Genomic DNA, 16,539 nt, shown 5'->3' with positions numbered 1-16,539 from the left:
CTGGCGCCTCTGGGCTGAGGGGCTCTGGCGCCTCTGGGCTGAGGGGCTCTGGCGCCTCTGGGCTGAGGGGCTCTGGCGCCTCTGGGCTGAGGGGCTCTGGCGCCTCTGGGCTGAGGGGCTCTGGCGCCTCTGGGCTGAGGGGCTCCGGCAGCGGCGCCGGACAGGCGGGACGCTCCGGCAGCGGCGCCGGACAGGCGGGACGCTCCGGCAGCAGCGCCGGACAGGCGGGAGGCTCCGGCAGCAGCGCCGGACAGGCGGGAGGCTCCGGCAGCGGCGCCGGACAGGCGAGAGGCTCCGGCAGCGGCGTCGGACAGGCGGGAGGCTCCGGCAACGGCGCCGGACAGGCGGGAGCACCTGCAGAGAGGAGACAGAGAGACAGCCTGGTGCGTGGAGCTGCTACAGGAGGCAGCGGCGCCGGACAGGCGGGACGCTCCAGCAGCGGCGCCGGACAGGAGGGACGCTCCGGCAGCGGCGCCAGACAGGCGGGACGCTCCGGCAGCGGCGCCAGACAGGCGGGACGCTCCAGCAGCGGCGCCGGACAGGAGGGGACGCTCCGGCAGCGGCGCCAGACAGGCGGGACGCTCCGGCAGCGGCGCCAGACAGGCGGGACGCTCCAGCAGCGGCGCCGGACAGGCGGGACGCTCCGGCAGCAGCGCCGGACAGGCGGGAGGCTCCGGCAGCGGCGCCGGACAGGCGGGAGGCTCCGGCAGCGGCGCCGGACAGGCGGGAGGCTCCGGCAGCGGCGCCAGACAGGCGGGAGGCTCCGGACAGGCGGGAGGCTCCGGCAGCGGCGCCGGACAGGCGGGAGGCTCCGGCAGCGGCGCCGGACAGGCGGGAGGCTCCGGCAGCGGCGCCGGACAGGCGGGAGGCTCCGGCAGCGGCGCCGGACAGGCGGGAGGCTCCGGCAGCGGCGCCGGACAGGCGGGAGGCTCCGGCAGCGGCGCCGGACAGGCGGGAGGCTCCGGACAGGCGGGACGCTCCGGCAGCGGCGCCGGACAGGCGGGAGGCTCCGGCAGCGGCGCCGGACAGGCGGGAGGCTCCGGCAGCGGCGCCGGACAGGCGGGAGGCTCCGGACAGGCGGGAGGCTCCGGCAGCGGCGCCGGACAGGCGGGAGCACCTGCAGGGAGGAGACTGAGAGACAGCCTGGTGCGTGGGGCTGCCACAGGAACTACCAGGCTGGGGAGACTTTCAGGAGGCTTGGTGTTAGGAGGAGCCTGAAAGACCGGGCTGTGGGGGAGCACTGGAGCTCTGGTGCGCAACCTTGGCACCACTTCCCCAGGCTGGACAACTACTTCAAAAGTGCAGGCACAGGTTGAACCGGGCTGTGGGTAAGCACGGGAGATCTAGTGCTTACTACACGCACCTCTCCCCTAGGCTCCACTCCCACAGTTGCCCGGTACGAGCGGAGCGCAGGCAGAGGACGCACTGCACCCTCCCAGCGCCCGGAGACACAGCACGCAGAGCCGGCGCAGGATAACCTGGACCCAGACTGCGTAACCAGACCCGCTGAGCAGGCACCATACGCCCTGGCTCAATGCCCACACTCGCATGGCACTCTCGGGGGGCTGCCCTATAGCGCACCGGGCTATGGACACGCACTGGCGACACCGTGCGCTCAACCGCATAACACGGTGCCTGACCAGTAATGCGCTGCTCATAATAAGCACGAGGAGTGAGCTCAGGTCTGCTACCTGGCTTAGTATCACACCTCGTGTGCCCCCAAAAAAAAAAAATTTGGGGCTGCCTCTCGTACCTGTCGCACTGCCGTGCTGGCTCCTCATATTGCCGCCGCTCAGCTTTCGCTGCCTCCGTGGCTTTCCTAGCTGCCTCCACCTGTTCCCATGGAAGGCTCCCTTCCCGCCAGGATCTCAGGTGTAGCAACCCTTGCCGTCCAATACATCCTCCCATGTCCATTCCTCCTGTGATGCTGGCCGCTGTTGTTGCTGCTGCTGCTGCTGTCGTCGCTGTCCTTTACCACGCCGCTTGGTCCGATTGTGGTGGGTGATTCTGTAACGAGTTGCCTCCTCTTCTTCCGAAGAAGAGAGGCGAAACGGATCAGAGGACCAATACGCGGCGTGGTAATTTTCCATGGTACTTTTTTAATGATATAAGGTACACATGAACAAACTAACAAAACAAGAAAACGTGAAAACTCAAATTACAGTCCTATCTGGTGCATACACAGAGACAGGAAACAATCACCCACAAACACACAGTGAAACCCACGCCACCTAAGTATGATTCTCAATCAGAGACAACTAATGACACCTGCCTCTGATTGAGAACCATACTAGGCCGAAACATAGAAATTCCCAAAACCTAGACAAACAAACATAGACTGCCCACCCAACTCACGCCCTGACCATACTAACTAAACACAAAACACAGAAAATAAAGGTCAGAACGTGACACAGAATGGTCCTGTATTTGGCTCCATCCATCTTCCCATCAATTTTAACCATCTTCCTGTCCCTGCTGAAGAAAAGCAGGCCCAAACCATGATGCTGCCACCACCATGTTTGACAGTGGGGATGGGGTGTTCAGGGTGATGAGCTGTGTTGCTTTTACGCCAAACATAAAATTTAGCATTGTTGCCAAAAAGTTCAATTTTGGTTTCATCTGACCAGAGCACCTTCTTCCACATGTTTGGTGTGTCTCCCAGGTGGCTTGTGGCAAACTTTAAACGACACTTTTTATGGATATCTTTAAGAAATGGCTTTCTTCTTGCCACTCTTCCATAAAGGCCAGATTTGTGCAATATACGACTGATTGTTGTCCTATGGACAGAGTCTCCCACCTCAGCTGTAGATCTCTGCAGTTCATCCAGAGTGGTCATGGGCCTCTTGGCTGCATCTCTGATCAGTCTTCTCCTTGTATGAGCTGAAAGTTTAGAGGGACGGCCAGGTCTTGGTAGATTTGCAGTGGTCTGATACTCCTTCCATTTCAATATTATCGCTTGCACAGTGCTCCTTGGGATGTTTAAAGCTTGGGAAATCTTTTTGTATCCAAATCCGGCTTTAAACTTCTTCACAACAGTATCTCGGACCTGCCTGGTGTGTTCCTTGTTCTTCATGATGCTCTCTGCGCTTTTAACGGACCTCTGAGACTATCACAGTGCAGGTGCATTTATACGGAGACTTGATTACACACAGGTGGATTGTATTTATCATCATTAGTCATTTAGGTCAACATTGGATCATTCACAGATCCTCACTGAACTTCTGGAGAGAGTTTGCTGCACTGAAAGTAAAGGGGCTGAATAATTTTGCACGCCCAATTTTTCAGTTTTTGATATGTTAAAAAAGTTTGAAATATCCAATAAATGTTGTTCCACTTCATGATTGTGTCCCACTTGTTGGTTCTTCACAAAAAAATACAGTTTTATATCTTTATGTTTGAAGCCTGAAATGTGGCAAAAGGTCGCAAAGTTCAAGGGGGCCGAATACTTTTGCAAGGCACTGTATTTGTATCAGGTGGAGGAGCGTGAAGCCCAGGTCCAGGAGCTGCAGGACACCATCACAGAGCTGCACCAGGAGATGACCAGGAAGGACCAGGACAAGCTGACACAGCTGCAGGAGCTCCACCAGCTGGAGAGCAGGGTGAAGCAGCTCACTGACCAGGTAGGGCTGGGGATCTATTACCACCCAGACAGGTCTAGTTCAGGACTGGCCAATTCTGTTGGGAAACACTTGTCCACTTCTGGTCAAGATCAAATAGAACTAGTACATCAACATGTTAACCTCATTTAATCACTTTTAATCACATTTTGAACACACTATTGACAAGAGGATGCAATTGCTTCATCAGCATAATGAAACCTACATTGGTCTAATCTACAGTTGTACTTGTAACCCATTGGTGTGGTACAGTGAAGGATGTGCTGTGTGGTTGTCTTGATGGCAGGTCAGGAGCTCTGAGGAGACCATTGGCCAGCTGAGACAGGAGGTGGCTGTTCGAGTGGGCATCAGCAGCGCAACCCTGTGTGGGGGCGTGAGTACAGCAGGGAAAGTGGGTTAAAGCACAGTGTTCATGCATATACTGTACATGTACTGTTATACGTTCCACAGGACATGATCTACTACCTGACCTACGTTTTATATAGGCTGTAAGGTCTAACAATGCATCAGTGAACATATAATGAACTTGGATCCAGTCTGGGCTTTTCAAGTCTTAAATTTTCATCCAAATGTCATTTCTCTGTGCAAACAAGTACATTACCATGTGATTTGAAATGTAAGCTAGTCCTATAAAGTTCCAGTTATATTGTGTTCATTTTCTCTATTCTAAGACTCATTACATTTCATCAGTCATCCTGTTGTTATTAACATTCCTGTACAAGCCTACGCATTCACACATAAATCACATTAAACCCTCATTTCCAGATGAACGCATCCGTACATGGTGACTCAGTCTCTCACACGGTCTGTCTGTATGGTCTGTCTGTATGGTCTGTCTGTGTGGTGTCATGGGTTGGAGATCAGGATTTCCCCTGTAGAGCTGTAGATCTTTGAGACCAGTGTTTGTTGAGAGGGGCTCTAATGATGGCACATGTGGCCTGGGTTCTGATGGCCCCAATGTGGGAGTCAGGGCCAGCCTGAATAGCAGCTCTGTCCCCCTCTCTGCACCTAACTCTTGACGTCTCCACACATCTGTCAGGCAGCCCAGAGACCATGATGGGAGTCAATTAACTCTAATATTGTGCAATTTTAATCAGGCTGTAATTCTGTAAAATAACCTTATAATTTCTGGATGGGATTGGATCGCAATTGCGTGTGCAGCAGCAGAAGAAGGCAGAGAGTTTAAGTAGGGAACTATGCAGGTCCCTGGAAAGAGTGCTTTTTAGAGTTCCTTTTGTTTGCATTTAATATGGAAATTGTGAGAAAATAATGAGACAACTTCTCTTCATTGCTTATTGAATTTGTGAGGTCAGGTACAATGACTTCTGTGTAATTACGGACATAGCCTCAGAGATGGTAGGTAGATTGTCCTATTAGTCCTCAGAGATGGTAGGTAGATTGGCCTATTAGTCCTCAGAGATGGTAGGTAGATTGGCCTATTAGTCCTCAGAGATGGTAGGTAGATTGGCCTATTAGTCCTCAGAGATGGTAGGTAGATTGGCCTATTAGTCCTCAGAGATTGTAGGTAGATTGGCCTATTAGTCCTCAGAGATGGTAGGTAGATTGATATATGATTGTTTTTCTCTCTGGTGGATTTTGACCTTCAAATCATCCAAATGTTAGTTAGAACCTTCCTGATTGGTTGAATTGGCTTGTTGATTAGTCAGGCATCCCCGGTGGGCTCACAGAGCACTGACTGGTATCCTGTTTGGCTGCGTGGGGGTGGAGGAGGAAACAGACTCATAGCCAGATGGTAGAGAATAGAGGGAGCCATAGAAAACATATGCAAATGAGAGAAATGTTCCTGTCATGTATTTGGTGTTTTAGTGAAACAGCATTGTCTTTGTGTAAGAGAGGATGTTGTTGTGTAAGAGAGAATGTCTTTGGTGCTGAAACAGAATATTCTTACACTGAAGGAATCTATGGGATTGCTGACTATGTTCTCCATCACTGCTGCCTTTTCCTCTCTTCTCTTCTCCTCACCTCTCATCCCTTTTCCTTCTCTCTTTCCCTCTCTCAATGTGGAGGAAATGCATTGGAAAGGAGAGCCAAAGTCACACAACATTAGTTTGGTAGTGGCTGCCGCTGCAGAAAGCCATTACTCTTCCTTGACAGTATCATAGAGAACGGTGGAGCTGGGTCGCGCCTAGCCCCTCGCTCTCCCTCGCCATGCGCCACTCGCAGGAAATTGCCTCATACTTCAGCGGGCAGGAAGGTGACACGTCGGCGACACCCACGCATGTGTCACTTTCAGGGCCTGGGTGGGAGCAGGCTCCGGTGCCACAGACAAGCGCTGCCTGGGGAGCAGTAGAGGAGAGCTGCCCAGGGGAGGCTGGCTGAGCTGGGGTCTGGACACGCAGGGAACCACGCTGGATTTAGAGGAGGTGCAGAGGAGGGGTAGAACTAGTTACCAATAAATGAGGTCTTAACCTCCCTACCTTTCTTTGGCCACTAGTATTTGACCTGATTGAACCCATCTACTGCACAAAAGGACTGGGTGGTAATGAGCTAGCCAGTTCTAGAGTGTGTTGCAGTAGATGGGATATTTGCAGCGCCCGCTGTCTCTTATTTGATGAATTTGGACTCCTACAAGGAGGATAGTTAGGTGCCCCACTGGGGGGACGGACAGAGGGATGCAGCAGGACCCAGGGAAAGTGCTAGGTGGTGGGCTTCTCTGTGGCTGGTTTCAGCCTGCAGTCTGGAGCATAAGGGCTGTTCTGTCCACAGCCACCCGTATGGGGAGCAGTAATGAAAGGAGAGGTTAAGGAGGAGAGTGAAGTGGTCTCACTCGACAATAAATCCTATGTAGTAGGGGATGCTATGGGACCCCACTCCTAGAACACAGTAGGGGCGTTGAAAAGGGACAGGCGTACGCACACTTACCCAGACACACAAGCTCACACACACACACACACACACACACACACACGCTATGCCTGTTAAGAGCTGTTTTGCCTCGTCTATGAAAGAGATTGAGCTAATGACAATTTGGTCTCATGTTTTATGGAGAGCATTCTCTGAAAAAGGAGAGGATTCTCATTGCTCACTCAATACATTAGCTTCTTTGTGTCATACGTTTGACTAAAATGTGTTGATTTGACTATTATTTGAAAATGTAGACATAATTTGAACAAAACTAAAGCCTTTATCACTTCTGAAGCCACAGGCACTGATGCAGGTGTGGTATACATACCAGCTGCTGGGTTGGCCATTGTTTTCAGATGAGACATGTACATTGTGTTGTTTGAGAGGGAATAGAAAGCTTTATGCTGTTCCATCTCCTCCCGACACCACACTGTGCAGACCTGTGCAGACCTCTCCAGAGGACCAATGTTTATTGCCATTCTAAAGCAGGCTTTGTTGTGATTGTGTGTGCTCTCCGTCCCCTTCTCCTTGTTTCCACTCTTCTTTCATTTTGTGCAGGGCTGGGGGGATTGCTCTGTGCTGCGGCTCTGTGATTAGAGAGAGGGAGAGGCAGAGTGCTTCCCAGCAGGAATCTGTTTTATATTCATCAAAAGAGCTGCCTTTGATTTGCTCCCTCTGACGTGTGACAGCGGTGCGGCTGCAGCACCACACAGCCGCCGAGGAAATCGTGCACTTATCACCTCTCCCTCCTCCTCCCTCTCCTCCTCACCCTCCTTTGCCAGCAGTACCCCCATCCACAATACTACAACCCCCCCAACACCGTACTCCCCATCACTCCCCCCACAGCCCAACCTTCGGGCCGCCTGGCTGTCTTATTCATTTCTCTATTGTTGTTAATATTGCCTCTCTTCACTCAAAAGGCAGACTTTCTCCAATGTCACTCTGAAAAGATTTGCCCTCCTCTTCCTCTCCTCAGAATAGTTTCCCAGAGTAGAGAAACTGACGGTCAGCAGAGAGAGAAAGGGGGGTCTAATGGATGATGGGTGATGATGAGGTGGTGATGAGAAGCTCATCAAGGCCCTCTCTGTCTGAATAGGACGATGTCCATTTCCATGGGAGGGAAAACAGGCTGTTGTTGATTACAGAACAGTAATGAATAAGTTGTTTTCCCCCTGTTGATTGCAGTATATGAATGTGATCATTCAGTCACTGCTGCCTACATAGAATTACAATTCCATTACGGTTGCCTTCTTTGTCTTGCTGACGTCCAGTGGCCACCCTGTTCTACAGACTCCCTCATTATCCAGGGTGGGAATGACATAACATCTGGGTTGGACTAAGGTAATGCCAGGTAATGTCCTGGGATGGTGGAGGCTCAGGTTAACCCAGATAAAGTCCTGTTCTGTAGCCTGGAGGAGCATCTCTCACCCTGTCTCTATGACCTTCAGCTCTGTGTCAGTGGTAGCTCAGACGAGGCCTCTGTAGTTTCCTATGTGTTTACACAGGAGCCCATCCTATTACCACCCTCAACTAGCAGATCAGTCAATTCTGCACAGTTTCTGATGGCTCAGACTAAAATCACATACACACGCACACACTCACACACTAGCTCTTCTCTCCAAACACTGCCCCCCTCTGCACCACGCCTGGGCCGAGCAGGACACACACCTGTGTTTGAACAGGGCCCCTCTGTGCCGCAGAGACCAGCCTGGTTATTAACGGTGTCAATTATTAAAGCAATTTCAAACTCTGCAAACAGTGGCAGGGAGAAGCGAGCAGACGCTGGAACGTGTGTGTGGACGTGTGTGAGATCCATAGGGAGGGAGAGACATACTGAGGCCGTTTTTTTGCTGCTTTGTCCCTGCAGTGGCCCAGCTAACAAGGTCACATACACCCAAGGTTAGCTTGGAGGGAGGGGAACATGCTTGGGTAATATTTCACCTTCTCCTTGGTTCCATAAGCATCTTATGTACGCCACACACACACACACACACACACATGCATGCACGCATATTTGCAAACATACTCACTTCCCAGTAACTGGAAATTGAAAGGTGTCCAATTGATGTTGTGCCTGTACAGCAGCAGAATGAAATGCAAACTGAAGTAGTAGTCTCTGACGCTCACTGATCTCTCCTTGCCGTTTGACGATCCCCCATACTTCACAACTCATGTCGCATTTGATAGTGACTCCTCCATGTTAGAGTTCATATACTGTACTATATACACAGGGTTAAATGCATGCCACAGTCTCGGGGTCCTCTGGAGTGCGGGATACGTAAGTGAACATTCAGCCTCATATTGTGGCTGAAGTCAAATCTAATTTTAATTGTCACATGCTTCGTAAACAACAAATGATGTGCTTACTTACGGGTCCTTCCCAACAATGCAGAATACATCAAATAATTATTATAATTATATAAAAACATTATAACACAAGGAATAAATACACATTGAGCAATGATAGCTCGGCTATATACAGTGGGGCAAAAAAGTATTTAGTCAGCCACCAATTGTGCAAGTTCTCCCACTTAAAAAGATGAGAGAGGCCTGTAATTTTCTCTCATCTTTTTAAGTGGGAGAACTTGCACAATTGGTGGCTGACTAAACACTTTTTTGCCCCACTGTACACAGGGTACCAGTACTGAGTTCATGTGCAGGGGTATTGAGGTAGATATGTACAGTTGAAGTCGGAAGTTTACATACACCTTAGCAAAATACATTTAAACTCAGTTTTTCACAATTCCTGAAATTTAATCCTAGTAAAAATCCCTGTCTTAGGTCAGTTAGGAGCGCCACTTTATTTTGAGAATGTGAAATGTCTGAATAATATTAGAGAATGATTTATTTCAGATTTTATTTCTTTCATCACATTCCCAGTGGGTCAGAAGTTTACACACACTCAATTAGTATTTGGAAGCATTGCCTTTAAATTGTTAAACTTGGGTCAAACGTTTTGGGTAGCCTTCCACAAGCTTCCCTCAATAAGTTGGGTGAATTTTGACCCATTCCTCCTGACAGAGCTGGTGTAACTGAGTCAGGTTTGTAGGCCTCCTTGCTCACACACGCCTTTTCAGTTCTGCCCACAAATCTTCTGTAGGATTGAGATCAGGGCTTTGTGATGGCCACTCCAATACCCCAACATTGTTGTCCTTAAGCCATTTTGCCAGAACTTAGAAGTATGCTTGGGGTCAATGTCGATTTGGAAGACCCATTTGCGACCAAGCTTTAATGTCCTGACTAATGTCTTGAGATGTTGCTTCAATATATCCACATAATTTCCCCTGTCCTCAGTTGCCATCTATTCTGTGAAGTGCACCAGTCCCTCCTGCAGCAAAGCACTCCCACAACATGATGCTGCCACCCCTGTGCTTCACGGTTGGGATGGTGTTCTTCGGCTTGCAAGCTTCCCCCTTTTTCCTCCAAACATAATGATGGTCATGATGGCCAAACAGTTCTATTTTTGTTTCATCGGACCAGAGGACATTTCTCCAAAAAGTACAATCTTTTGTAACGGCTCTCTTCTATCTCCTCCTCTGACGAAGAGGTAGAACAAGGATCGGACCAAAATGCAGCGTGATGATGATTCATGATATTTTAATGAAGGAAAAATTATACATACAGAAACTACAAAAATAACGAAATGAAATAACGAAAACCGAAACAGCCCTATCTGGTGCAAACACAAAGACAGGAACAATCACCCACGAAACACTCACAGAGTATGGCTGCCTAAATATGGCTCCCAATCAGAGACAACGATAATCACCTGACTCTGATTGAGAACCGCCTCAGGCAGCCATAGACTACGTAGACACCCCACAAAACTCCAAGACAAAAAACACACCACAATAACCCATGTCACACCCTGGCCTGACCAAATAAATAAAGAAAACACAAAATACTAAGACCAAGGCGTGACATCTTTGTCCTCATGTGCAGTTGCAATCCGTAATCTGGCTTTTTTATGGCGGTTTTGGAGCGGTGACTTCTTCCTTGCTGAGCGGCCTTTCTGGTTGTGTCGATATAGGAATGGTTTTACTGTGGATATAGATACCTTTGTACCTGTTTCTTCCAGCATCTTCACAAGGTCCTTTGCTGTTCTGGGATTGATTTTCACTTTTCGCACCAAAGTGCGTTCATCTCTAGGAGACAGAACGCGTCTCCTTCCTGAGCGGTATGATGGCTGCGTGGTCCCTTGTTGTTTATACTTGCGTACTATTGTTTGTACAAGTGAACGTGGGACCTTCAGGCGTTTGGAAACTACACCCAAGGAGGAACCAGACTTGTGGAGGTCTACAATTTTTTTTTTTAGGTCTTGGCTGATTTATTTTCATTTTCCCATGATGTCAAGCAAAGAGGTAGGCCTTAAAATACATCCACAGGTACACCTCCAATTGACTCAAATTATGTCAATTAGCCTATCAGAAGCTTCTAAAGCCATTACATCATTTTCTGGAATTTTCCAAGCTGTTTAAAGGCACAGTCAACTTAGTGTATGTAAACTTCTGACCCAATGGAATTGTGATACAGTGAATTATAAGTAAAATAATCTTTCTGTAAACAATTGTTAGAAAAATTACTTGTGTCATGTATAAAGTAGATGTGTGTGTGCTGACAGTGAGCCTGTGTGTACTTGTTATGTGTGAGTGAGTGTGTGTGTATGTATGTGTTTTGAGTGTCAGTGTAAGTATGTGTGAGTGTGTGGGTAGAGTCCACTGTGTGTGTGCATGAAGTCGAAAAGAGTTAGTGCAAAAAGGGTCAATGCAGATGGTCCTGGTATCTATTTGGTGAGCTATTTAGCAGTCTTATGGCTTATGGTTCTGGAGCCTTTTGGTCCCAGACTTAGCGTCCCAGTACTGTTTGCTGTGCGGTAGCAGAGAGAACAGTCTATGACTTGGGTGTCTGGAGTATTTGAGAATTTTTAGGCCTTCCTCTGACGCCGCCTGGTATAGAGGTCCTGGATGGCAGGGAGTTTGGCTCCAGTGATGTACTGGGTCTTCCGCACTACCCTTTGCAGCACCTTGTGGTCTGATGCCAAGCAGTTGCCATACAAAGCTGTGATGCAGCCAGTCAAGATGCTCTCAACAGTTCAGCTGTAGAACCTTTTGAGACTATGGGCCCATGCCAAATCTTTTCAGCCTCCTGAGGGAGAAGAGGCGTTGTCGTGCCCTCTTCACGACTGTGTTTGGACCATTATAGGTCCTTAGTGAAGAGGATACCGAGGAACTTGAAGCTCTAGACCCGCTCCACTACAGCCCCGTCGATGTGAATAGGGGGCGTGTTCTGCCCTCCATTTCCTGTGGTCCACGATAAGCTTCTTTGTCTTGCCCACGTTGAGGGAGATGTTGTTGTCCTGGCACCACACTGCCAGGTCTCTGAGATCCTGTCATTGGCAAACTTGGTTACATTATTTTATCTCCTCTTCTTCTCCTGTGTTGTGTTTGAGTCAAGCCTCACCCCTAAAAACAAAGCTTACTGTAGGTTCCTTTAGTATTAACTCTCACATCTTGTTGCTCAGAGGGCCGATGCGGAACAGACATACACAGTAGAATGACTACAAAGTAATACAATGGGAGATACAGTGTAGGCTTATGATGCCACACCCATGTAGAACTTTCCATGTTTACATAACTTCTAGGAGGGATGTTAGTTTCAGGCTGCACAGCTCACATCTCCAGGGGAAAGGTAGTTGGATGGCAGTTTGAATGGAGGTTGATAGGAGCGTAATGACCATCTGATGGCCATCCTGTATGGGTCACATCAGGCTGTTCAAGGTGAGTGTTCCAGACCCCACTGTCTGTCTCTGCGTCTCTCTGTCTACATGCATGATGATGCATTTGATCAGAACACATCTCCCTAATGGTCTCTCAGTGAGCTGCCAGCATTCTACAGAGCACTCAAGAAGCCCTTGTCCCTGTCATTTCAGATGTTCACCTGCCCCACTAAGCATAGGTAGCCATTCACCCCTTGTTCGCCCCATGCTCTTGACAGAAAGAAAGAGGGAGATGGGAGAGAAAGGGAGTATTAAACCCTGCAACGCTGCACTTTGTGTCAGCGAGGGAACATCTTCCTTCTGCTCCACTGTAATCTCTGAAGCCGTGCCATGGTGTGTCAGTGTTAAGTTGATACTGAGCATTGGGCTGCTGTGGACCTCTACTTCTGACGCTCTACTGTAGGGCCTAAACCCCATAATCCAGCTCAAAGGCAGATGCTAGGGTTAGTTATGTGTATATGTGCTGGAGATTGACTGGCTCTTTTCTGAGAGGCGTTTTCTCTTTCCTCTTTTCTCCTCTGTTGTTCCCCCTCGTTCCTGAGACTGGCTCTTTGGCCCTGCAGGACCCCCACAAGGCTCTGCATGATTCAAGCGTTTATCCTCCCACCCCTCCATGTCTCTCGCTGGGGAGAAAGCAGGAAGTGGGGATAGTAGCAGCTCATCCTCAGGGCTCCACTGTCTGCTGCCCCAGAGGCCCTGTGGCCTTCTGCACATTTCTATGGAAACACTGACTTCTGTAGCTGATCTGACAGCAACCATCCTGTCTGGTTCTCTGTACATTATGAAGCTTTGTGTAATATATAAAGAGCCATATACAGTGCATTCGGAAAGTATTTAGACCCCTTCCCCTTTTCCACATTTTGTTACGTTACGGCCTTATTCTAAAATGGTTTAAAAAAACGTTTGTCGTCAATCTACACACAATATCCCATAATGACAAGTCGGAAACAGGTTTGTAGAAATGTTTGCTTATTTACATAAGGATTCAGACCGTTTGCTATAAGAATCGAAATTGAGCTCAGGTGCATCCTCTTTCCATTGATCATCCTTGAGATTTTTTTACAACTTGATTGGAGTTCACCTGAGGGAAATTCCATTGATTGGACATGATTTAGAAAGACACACACCTGTCTACAGTTGACAGCGCATTTCAGAGCAAAACCCAAGCAAGGAATTGGAATCCGTAGAGCTCCGAGACAGGATTGTGTCGAAGCACAGATCTGGGAAAGGGAACTTTTTTGTTGTTGTTCAGCATTGAAGGTCCCCAAGAACCCAGTGGTCTCCATCATTCTTAAATGGAAGAAGTTTGGAACCACCAATATTCTTCCTAGAGCTGGCTGCCCAGCCAAACTGAGCAATCAGGGAAGAAGGGCCTTGGTCAGGGAGGTGACTAAGAACCCGATGGTCACTCTGACAGAGCTCCAGTTCCTCTGTCGAGATGGGAGAATCTTCCAGAAGGACAATCATCTCTGCCACACTCTACCAATCAGGCCTTTATGGTAGAGTGGTCAGACGGAAGCCACTCCTCAGTAAAAGGCACATGGCAGCTTGCTTGGAGTTTACCAAGAGGCACCTAAAGGACTCACGGCCCATGAGAAACAAGATTCTCTGTTCTGATGAAGCTAAGATTGAACTCTTTAGCCCGAATGCCAAGTGGCACATCTGGAGGAAACCTGGCACCATCCCTACGGTGAAGCACGGTGGTGGCAGAATCAAGCTGTGGGGATGTTTTTCAGCGGCAGGGACTGGGAGACTAGTCGGGATCAAGGGAAAGATGAACAGAGAAAAGTACAGAGAGATCCTTGATAAAAACCTGCTCCAGAGCACTCAGGACCTGAGACTGGGGTGAAGATTCACCTTCCAACAGGACAAGGACCCTAAGCACACAGCTAAGGCAATGCAGGAGTGGCTTCGGGACAAGTCTCTGAATGTCCTCTAGAGGCCCAGCCAGAGCCCAGACTTGAACCTGATCGAACTTCTCTGGAGAGATCTGAAAATGCAGTGACGCTCCCCATCCAACCTGACAGAGAATGGGAGAAACTCCCAAAATACAGCTTGTCGCGTCACCCAAGAACACTTCAGGCTGTAATCGCTGCCAAAGTAAAGGGTCTGAATACTTAAATGTAATATTTAAGTTTTATTTAATACATTTAATTCTAAAAACCTGTGTTTGCTTTGTTATTATGGGGTATTGTGTGTAGATTGATGAGGGGGAAAACAATCTAATACATTTTAGAATAAGGCTGTAACGTAACAATGTGGAAAAAGTCAAGGGGTCTGAACACTTTACGAATGCACTGTAACGGAATGGAACACAGGACAAAAGAGACATAAGATAGTTAGATGCTGTGTTTTTAGTGATGGCAAATGAAGGATGGCTATTTTATTTGCAAATGTAGGGACTCAGTCCTTATGCATCTGTTAGCCCAGCCATTTTATCACCATATCTACCCTTCCTCCATCTCCTGCAGCACCACCTGTGTCTGTGAGTCTCGTCTTCACTATAAGACAGAGCCTCTTATCAGTGTAACTACAGAAAAGCAAATCACGTTGAGAGATGTTAGTAGCTCATTTTGTTTGTTTTCGTTTTAAGGGCATATTGTTTTATTTATAGTGGTTTTCTGTATTATTAAGAGAAGAGTTGTGAATCGCTGTCGTGTCATTGGTTTAGCTTTGTGAGTATGCTTCGATGTTGTCTGCCCTCCCTCCCTGGCCCTGTGAAGTCAGACTTTTTGATAGGGCTCTTGACACAGCAAGCACTTGGCAGCAGACTCCCTTTGTTCTCGCAGGGAAAGGTGCTGTAGGCATTCCAAAGCAATAAACAGGGAAAGCTATCAAATTCAATATTTCTCAGCAGATGAAGAACCAGACATGTATTTGTACACTTGGCATGCAGCGAGATCCCTCCTGGCTCCTGGATATGATACAAAAAAAGTAAACATGTAATATTAGCGTTAAAGTAGGGGAACATTATCTGGCAGACACCACACCAGATCTTATCAGTGACACCAACACATATCAGGTTGGATCTCTTAATTTAGCAGAATTGAACAGATCACGATAAGTCCCTGGGAAGGAAGAAATTCCCTACATGGAAACACCTGTCCCTGCCTTAGAGTGGCTTTGGGGGAGCCAGCCAACTGGAAGCAATTATTTGCTTTTGGTCAGCGTTTGGGCTATCTGCTGGGATTAGCTGAGGGACTGCTGATCTGGGAGCTGGTCGAGCGTGATGTGGTTACACCTGACTGGGCACTCTGGGCTGAGCTGAGATAGGCTTGGCTAAAGTCAACTGGCATGGGATGGAATGGGCTGAGCCAGGCTGGGTTGGGCTAGACTTGGCTGGGTTGGGCTATACTTGGCTGGGTTGGACTAGACTTGGCTAGGTTGCATGGGCTGGACCTCATTGAGCTCAGGAGCTCAGCAGCCTGTGCCTGCTACCTTCCACATCAACAACAGAGTCTCAGGCTCGGTGGAGCCTTTGAGGCGAGCCTCTTTATAATGGAGATATACTCGCTGGTGATAGGAAGAGATGATGAATACTATTTAACTGGGTAGTATTGTATGGGGCGAAAATGTGTTCATGTGTGTGACTACAAACAAATGTATTTTTGTGTGTGTGATTATTTACAGATTTGTTGTAAATGTGAGGGTTCTGAGTATGTGTGTATGTGGTGAGTGTGTGTGCGATTATTTACAGATTTGGGTAAATGTGAGGGTTCTGAGTGTGTGTGTATGTGGTGTGGTGAGTGTGTGTCTGGCTGCGTCCATCTGAGGGGTCTGGCTGGGGACGTGATTGTGTTTTGATGAGGTCTCAGTGGTGCTCCCCGCTCTCGTCTTGTTGAGATGCTTGGTGCCTTGCATTCCCATCGCTTTCCCAATTTGACAGCTGATGGGATCTCAGATGGAATGTGTGCCAGTGTGAATTGCCCGTGATATTCATAACAACATAATTTATCTTCTCCACCCCTCTCTTTCAGCAATTCCTCCCTTATGCCTGCATACCGCTCTCCCCTGTCCCTCCTTCCTACCCCATTCCCTCCTCTCTCTGTCTTTCTCTCTTTCTCTCTCTATCAATCTTTCCCCTCTCCCCCACTCTCTCTCTACCATTCTCTGTCTCTGACTGTCTCTCTCTCTTAGTTCAGGTGCCCTCCCGTTCCTTTAGCAGGGTTAACAGGCAGTGCCAACTCCAGCCATTCTCTGAAGGCAGTTTGTCAAACCAAGTCTCTATAACCACCCACCACACAGGCCCTGGACCATCTATGTAACCGTGTGGAGAATAGT

The 16,539-nt window shown here is 48.7% G+C and overlaps 1 protein-coding gene across 8 annotated transcripts in view; it reads left to right on the top strand.

Annotated features, from left to right (window-relative positions):
* Positions 1 to 16,539, top strand: part of LOC118359337 (centrosome-associated protein CEP250-like) — a 216,902-nt gene that overhangs the window by 77,728 nt on the left and 122,635 nt on the right. For 6 of the 8 annotated variants that reach the window (XM_052481645.1, XM_052481634.1, XM_052481616.1 and 3 more), the window contains exons 6-7: positions 3,474 to 3,620; positions 3,904 to 4,008. The exons of 1 other annotated variant lie outside the window; for it this stretch is intronic. In XM_052481645.1, the coding sequence (XP_052337605.1) occupies positions 3,474 to 3,620; positions 3,904 to 4,008 (252 nt within the window). The remainder of the gene's footprint in view (positions 1 to 3,473; positions 3,621 to 3,903; positions 4,009 to 16,539) is intronic. One more of the 8 variants, XM_052481617.1, reaches the window with a different exon arrangement.

The sequence above is a fragment of the Oncorhynchus keta genome, chromosome 2 (genome assembly GCF_023373465.1).
Source record: "Oncorhynchus keta strain PuntledgeMale-10-30-2019 chromosome 2, Oket_V2, whole genome shotgun sequence".
In the NCBI taxonomy this organism is placed as follows: domain Eukaryota; kingdom Metazoa; phylum Chordata; class Actinopteri; order Salmoniformes; family Salmonidae; genus Oncorhynchus; species Oncorhynchus keta.
This window is presented reverse-complemented; position numbering and strand designations above follow the sequence as displayed.